This window comes from Lathyrus oleraceus, chromosome 6 (assembly GCF_024323335.1).
Source record: "Lathyrus oleraceus cultivar Zhongwan6 chromosome 6, CAAS_Psat_ZW6_1.0, whole genome shotgun sequence".
NCBI classification, from domain to species: domain Eukaryota; kingdom Viridiplantae; phylum Streptophyta; class Magnoliopsida; order Fabales; family Fabaceae; genus Lathyrus; species Lathyrus oleraceus.
In genome coordinates this window covers 127,571,530-127,579,059 of record NC_066584.1, presented here as the reverse complement: position 1 = coordinate 127,579,059, position 7,530 = coordinate 127,571,530, and the positions used below count along the sequence as shown (strand labels likewise).

The 7,530-nt window shown below is 32.2% G+C and overlaps 2 protein-coding genes across 2 annotated transcripts; both read left to right on the top strand.

Annotated features, from left to right (window-relative positions):
• The first annotated feature begins 1,486 nt into the window (after positions 1-1,486).
• Positions 1,487-1,879, top strand: LOC127094377 (uncharacterized mitochondrial protein AtMg00820-like). The gene has a single exon (XM_051033218.1). It carries the CDS (start codon positions 1,487-1,489, stop codon positions 1,877-1,879), a length of 393 nt encoding a protein of 130 aa, XP_050889175.1.
• A 4,466-nt stretch (positions 1,880-6,345) lies between these two features.
• Positions 6,346-7,084, top strand: LOC127093498 (dehydration-responsive element-binding protein 1B). The gene has a single exon (XM_051032441.1). It carries the CDS (start codon positions 6,356-6,358, stop codon positions 6,932-6,934), a length of 579 nt encoding a protein of 192 aa, XP_050888398.1. The 5' UTR covers positions 6,346-6,355; the 3' UTR covers positions 6,935-7,084.
• The last annotated feature ends 446 nt before the right edge of the window (positions 7,085-7,530 follow it).

Below are 7,530 nucleotides of genomic sequence, written 5' to 3'. Positions count from 1 at the left end.
TGTAAAGTAGTTCTAAATAATGGTAAAACAAAATTGATTTAGAATGTGTGGTATGTTCCTGGCATGAAAAGCAATCTGATGAGTGTATGTCAATTAATTGAGAAAGGATTTTCAATTACCATGAAGAACGATCTTTCAAAGTTGTATGACTGTAATCAAAAGCTGGCTATAAAGTCAAAGCATGGGAGGAATAGAACTTTCAAAGTGAATGTTAAAATTGAAGACTTTGAATGCCTTAATGCAACAAGTGTTGTGAAAGAAAGTGAGTAGTGGCACAAAAAATTTGGTCATCTGAACTTCAGAAGCTTAGGGCATATGAATTCAGAGAAATTGGTAAATAGAATTCCTGCAATTAAGAAGCCATAAAAGTCATGCAATGTGTGCATGAGAGGGAAGCAACCAAGACTGTCATTTGCATCTGAAATTCCTCCAAGAGCAAAGCATGCTCTGTGTGGTGCATTCTGATGTGTGTCGCCATTTCCAGTACCTTAATTTGGAGGGATATTTTTTTGTGTCATTTGTTGATGAGTTCACAAGAATGACACGGGTATCCCTTATAAATTTTAAACACAAGGTGTTTGCTGAATTCAAGAAATTCAGAATCAAGGCTGAGAATCAGAGTGGTCAAAAGCTGAAATATCTCAAAATTGATGGTGGAGGTGAGTATAACTCTACAGAGTTCAGAAAGTTTTGTGAGGAGAAGGAAATTTAACATGAGGTGACTGCTTCATTCACTCCTCAACACAATGGTCTTGCTGAAAGAAGAAACCGAACTTTGCTTGATATAACAAGGAGCATGCTGAAGGAGAAGAAACTACCTCACACCTTGTGGGGAGAAGTTGTTTCCACCTCAACATATGTGCTCAACAAGAGTCCAATCAATAAGCTGAAGGAAACTATTCCTTTAGAGAAATGGATTGGAGATAAGAAAAATGTGATCCATATGAAGGTGTTTGGTTCTGTTTGTTACAAACATGCTACATATTCTAAGAGAGGGAAGTTGGATGACAAAAACATAATTATTTTTCTTGTAGGATACCACAGTACACATGCTTATAAGCTCTTTTGCCTTGTCACTAACAAGGTTGAATACAATAGAGATGTCATTATGAAAGAATCAGAATCGTGGGATTGGAGTAAATCTCAATCAAACTCTAGTGAGTTAACTTCTGAATATACTTCAGAATCTGAAGGTTCTGAAGATGAGTCAAAATCAGAAGATGATTATGAAGGTGAGTCTGACTCTAAAGGAAAGTTTGACTCTGAAGGTGAATCTGATTCTGATATAGATTCTGATAGTTATTCAGACTCTGGTGGAGATCTAGGCGCTAGGAATATTCCAAACTCTGAAGGTGGTCATGCCTCTGATGGTGGTACTTCTGGGGTTCCAGAATTTGATACTGTTCTAGCATCCGAAGAAGATTCTGAACAAGTTCAGAGGCCATAAATAATTAGAAAAATACCAACAAGGTTTGCAAAGTTTGACATGCTGCAAGATACTGAAGTAGACTCTAAAGGAGAAGTCATTCAGTGTGCCATATTAGTAGGCTATGAACCAGTGAGTACTGAGGAAGCACTCAAAAAGAGAGTGTGGCTGAAGGCCATGAAAGAAGAACTTGAGGCTATAGAAAGAAACAACACTTGGAAGTTGGCCGAGCTTCCAAAGGACAAGAAAACCATCAACAACAAATGGGTTTTCAAGGTGAAACTGAAGCCAAATGGATCAATTAGAAAACACAGAGCAAGGTTAATGGCAAGTGATTTTCTACAGAAACCTGGGTTAGACTACCTTGAGGTTTTTTCTCCTATTGGGAGACATGAGACAATCAGATTATTCATTGTGATAACTGCTAACATGAATTGGCTTCTAAACATTTAGATATGAAATCTTAATTTTTGAATGGTCCATTACAAGAAGTGATGATATATATGTTACATAAAGCGTTGTATGGACTGAAACAGGCTACTAGAGTTTGGAATCTGAAAATTAATTCATTTTTCAAGCTCCAAAGATTCAGAAAGTGTGAGATGGAGTATGGTATTTATGTTCAGTATACTTCTGAAGGCAATATGATTCTGCTGTGTCTCTATGTTGACGACATATTGCTAACATGGAGTTATGAATATGAGATAGCTAAGTTCAAGAAGGTGCTGATTAATGAGTTTGAGATAACTGATCTAAGAAAGATGGTATGTTTCCTAAAGGTGGAGTTTATGTACTCTGAGAAGGGTATCATTTTTCATCAGCTGAAATATGAACTTGAACTTCTGAAGAGATTCGAGCTGCTGAATTGTAAGGTTGTTGTCACACCTGCAGAAACAAATCACAAATTGGATTCTGATTCTGAAGGTGATGATGTATATGCTACAAATTTCAAGTAGTTGGTTGGCTCTCTGAGATATTTGTGTAATACTAGACCTGTCATTCGCTATGTAGTTGGAATGGTTAGTAGGTTCATGAGTAAAACGAAGTGGTCTCATTACGAAGTTGTTGTCTGGGTTCTGAGGTATATTAAGGGGACCTTGAACGATGGAGTTTTGTTCCCTTCTGCTGAGAAGGCTAATTCCTAGCTAATGTGTTACTCAGACTCTAATTGGTATGGAGATAGAGTTGACAGAAGAAGTACTTCTGGATATACTTTTCTAAGTATCTAAGATGTCCTATTTCTTGGTGTTCCAAGAAAAAACTAGTTGTTGCTTTGTCAACCTATGAAGCTGAATACATTACAGGTGTTGTAGTTGCATATCAAGCTGTTTGACTTCTGAGTTTACTGCTGGATCTGAAGATCAAGGTAAACAAACATCTGAAGTTGATGATTGGTAGCAAGTCTGCAATCAATCTTGCTAAGAACCTAGTGCTACATGGGAGAAGAAAACATATTGACACTAAGTATCATTTTCAGAGAAATCAGGTTTAGAATGTAGTGTTAGAAGTTATGCACTATAGCACCCCAAAACAGCTGGCAGATGTTCTGACGAAAGCGATCAAGACTGGTCAATTTCTCTACTTGAGAGATGAAATTGGTGTTATTAGTTTTGATTAGTTAAATCCTGAATTAAGGAATGATATTGAAGGATGATTCAGTAATTTAGTATGTTGTCTGTATGACATTATTGTTTGTGTATATAAATTAATGTGGCTGTCAATAGTTGTAAGTGCATTCTGTTTACAATAGTTTGTGTGCAACTATTTTCCTATAACTGTTTTAGCATAGTAGTGAAAGTTTACTATTGTCACTTCTCTCTCTTCTTCTATCTTCATCATCTTGTGTACAATAATATGTCTCTATTTATCCGGAATTAGAATTTTAGCAAAACCTAGAAATTTAACGGGCCACCGCTATAAACTAGTAGATCAGATATACTACTTACATAGGTGACATCATACACATTTAGATATATTATGAAGATTTGCATTGCTTTTGAATTTATTAATGGTTATTGGCATGAAATATCATGATCATTTATTTATCTTGAACATTAGATCACAGGTTCATTTGATGATATCATGCAACTGCTGAATGATTTGTAATCCTGTTATCTATTATGCTCTTATAATTTGATGAAGTTACTGTGTGTGTGCAAAATTTCACCGGAGGAGGAGAAGTAGACCATATTATTATTGGATATAACATCTGTAAATTGATTTTTTATATCTTATTAAGGTATTGATTTAACTTTTATGTTAAATAATATTCATAGACATTGTTTGGGAGTTTGAAAAAAAAAGGAAGACGTAAATAAAAAAAAATTAAAACGTAGTGAAATTTTTAATAGTTTTTGAATTTTTTTTATAAAATAATAGAAAATGTTTATCATTAATTATTTTAAAATTTTGGAATACTATAAAAATATAAGTTATATTTGAATAATTTATTTGAACCCTCCAAAAATCTTCAAACTCTTTCTCCAATACAATTTTTTAGTTCCATAAATTAGAAAGATTTTGATTTTTTAATAAAAATAAATCCACTAAAACCATCTCCATCTTAATCCTTATGTTTTTTCCACTCAATCCTTCTCTTTTTTTAAAGTCCTCCCCTCCATTCTCCTATAAATTCCTAAACAAATTCTTAATTAAATATAGTATTTGATTTGTGTATATTATTATAGTGTTAATTTAAGCTTTATATTAAACAATACTCTTAAATTTTGTTTGGGAGTTTGGAGAGGGAAAAACTTTAAATTTTTTTTTTAAATATATAGAAATCTTTAACATTATTTAGTTTTTTTTGTTAAGAATTATAAAATAGTGTTTATCATTAGCATAATTTTAATTTATGAAATATTATAACAACAAAAATTATATTTGAACATTTTGTCTAAATCTTCCATATCCTTCCAAAATCCTTCTCCAATACAATTTTTTTAGTTCTCTAAATTAAGGAAATTTTGATTTTTGAATAAAAATAAAATTTTCAATATCCATATTTAAATCCTTCTATTTTTCCTACCAATTTCTTTTATTTTTTCCAAGTCTTCCCCTTCCTTACACTCTCAAATAAAATCTTTTAAAATTAATATTTGGCAGGTCCTGTTTTATAAATAATAAATAAAAGAAGGTTCTACATTTGGTTATGATGACTTTGTTAATATGATATATTATTGATAAGTATACTTTATTAAATTGGAATATAACAGACTAGAAAAACCATTTGATAAAATTTTTTTGTTTTTCTTGACAGTTTTAATTTGATGTATCCATAACAAAATCACTATCAAGAGTACTAAGGTATTATATACCTTCAATAGTTTAGTGTACAATACCGATATTACATATATTTTTTGTCTTAGATTATTTGCAAATGTCTAACATGTAGGAAACAACATTTATGATTTGCTAGATAAAACTAGTTTTTCTTTAAATATTCTTCAATCTATATGCAACATTTTTATGTGTTGCTTTTTTAAAACTTGTGGGCTTTTCAATCTATATCACAATTATATATGTATTGCTTAAAGTAAACAATGTTTTTTTAGTTTCAATGACAGTTATGTTTTGTTACTTATAGAAAATCGTGGCTTAAAATTAACGCATAAATTGTGGTCTCTTCATGCTTAAGAAAACAATGTTTAAATTCTGGAGGTAAGAAAATCATGTTCTAACGAAATATACACCAACCACATAATCCATGGCTAGGAAACCGTAGGCTACGGTTTTAGTGGTATTAGCCACGTATTTTTGTTGTCTAAAAATAATTTGTAGGGAACACAAGAAATAGAAGGATTTGAATTATATTGATTGATTAAAATCTTTTTCGATTTGATCCAAATGGAACTCAAATCAATCACAAATTAAAAAAAAAAAGGCAGATAAGAGAAGAGAGATTGATGACACATAGTTAATCTTAATACATTCTTTAACTTGAGACTATGTACAATTTCCTCACACTGAATAATTTTTATTATAATCAAATTGATTATAAAGATTATTAAGATATCTTTTATGGCGACTAAACTATATATTCATTTCTTAAACGCAAAGAAATGATCTCAAGTGAATCTCGTTTCAGAAAACATGGATAACACTTATTGCTCTAAGGAATAAAATTAGAAAAATGAATAAATTATAGAGAATTTAAGAATATCATTTAGTAGAGTATGTAAATTTAAAAAACAATCTTTCTTTTATATTATAAGATAGAGGGAATAAAAAAATCTCAAATATCAGGTAGGTTAGATATAAAATCTCTAAAGAGTCCATCTAAAATAATAGTACTAAAAATCAATTTTATAAAAATTAATTAAAATAATCTTTAATTCTAATATGATATGGATCAAAATTTAAACAGACACAAGCATAATATAACCTTAATTTTCGAATAATGCGAAACAATAATGTGTGTTAAATTGCATAACCCTATGTTTACTCTATTTTCCACCACGTGCCTTAATTTTCTATAAAGTTTTCAGGCCCACCCACGTGAAGCATAAACTATTAAAAAAATACAAACTAATGTATATAGTATGGTTCCAACATTTTAAACACGCGATTAGTAAAACAAATCAATTTAAACACGCTTTTCACACCATTCTTGTTCTATTATAACTTTTTGTCACTTTCTTTGTCCAACGCCATAACATTTCACACAAGTTTCCTCACGTTCCCCACTCACTACACAACACAGTCACATAAAAGTGTCTTATTTATAGTCACTAACTACTACTTCTCTGATCTTTTTTCTTATTTAAATAATCACGTTCATACGTACACAGTTGCATGTGTCACACTCGCACACATTAGGGCAAATTTTAAATGTGCCACGCTTGTTTTATTTATTTAATAAGGTATCAATATATATAGGGTTACTCGGTAAATAGATTGATACATAAATATTACTACTATATACACAATATGAATAAAAGAAAAGATGGAAGGAAGAAGTTCCATGAGACACGACACCCAATATACAAAGGAGTGAGACAAAGAAACGGAAAATGGGTGTGTGAGTTACGACATCCTAACAACAAAACTCGTCGTGTTTGGCTTGGAACATTTTCTCACCCCGACATGGCAGCTAAAGCTTATGATGTTGCAGCTTTAGCTTTTAGAGGTGAAGCTGCTTGCTTAAATTTCCCTAACTCGGCTACTTCTTTGCCGCGTCTTGATTCACAAACTTCTTCGATTAGGTCGATTCAGTTTGCCGCGATGAAAGTGGGTGAAAAACATTTCTTGTTGTGCGAGGACTCTGAGCCATTCTCTGCTGAGACGGCTGAGAATGATTCAGAGTCGTTAGGTTGTGTTTGTGATATTAATGTTTGCATGGAGGGAGATTCTGGGAGGTTGTTTTGGGATGAGGAGGAGGTTTTCAATATGCCGGGTTTGATAAACAGTATGGCGGAAGGGTTGGTTATGACACCACCGGCGTTGCAGAGAGGGTTCAATTGGGTTGGTGGGGAAACTACCATGGACTTGACTCTATGGAAAAATTGATCAGCACTCCAATTTCTAAACCCTAAACACACCTTCTTTACTAATTAATTAGAGTGGTAAATACAGTGATATGTGTTACAAAATTGATAATTTTACTATATAGATATCAACGCTGAAGATTTTATTATGGAGATTTTAGTCCTTTTTTCTATGGTAAAAGGCATTTTTACGATTTATACTTGTGGAGTTATAAGAAATATATTCAATATAGAAAAAATTGCATTTTAAAACTGTGTTAATTTGCTCCTCTTATATGCTAAAAAGCCCTACCCTTGTAAATTCTTTGTTTCTCTCTCTTATAGGCGTCAAAATTCGTCAGAGCTGAGAAAAAAATGTGCCACGATGCCTTTCCATCGCTCCATAAAAATATGAGTTGAAGGTTAGGTCGTACCGAAATGGATTTTCATCATGGCGCAATGTGTTGTTCTACGTGTGATCGTGGCATGATCTTCGGCACAATTTTTCTAGTGGGAATTTCTCTTTTTCTTCACAAAAGTTAGACTTTTATGTATTTCTTCAGCTTCTTACTATTCTTCCATTTTAATAAAAAACTAAGCTATATTAAGCTAAACCAAAAACATATGCAAAGGTTTAAT

What these genes read in the sequence shown, in the direction of transcription:
- LOC127094377 (XM_051033218.1), top strand. Translation starts at nt 1,487, where the DNA reads ATGCTGCAAGATACTGAAGTAGACTCTAAAGGAGAAGTCATTCAGTGT.
- LOC127093498 (XM_051032441.1), top strand. Translation starts at nt 6,356, where the DNA reads ATGAATAAAAGAAAAGATGGAAGGAAGAAGTTCCATGAGACACGACAC.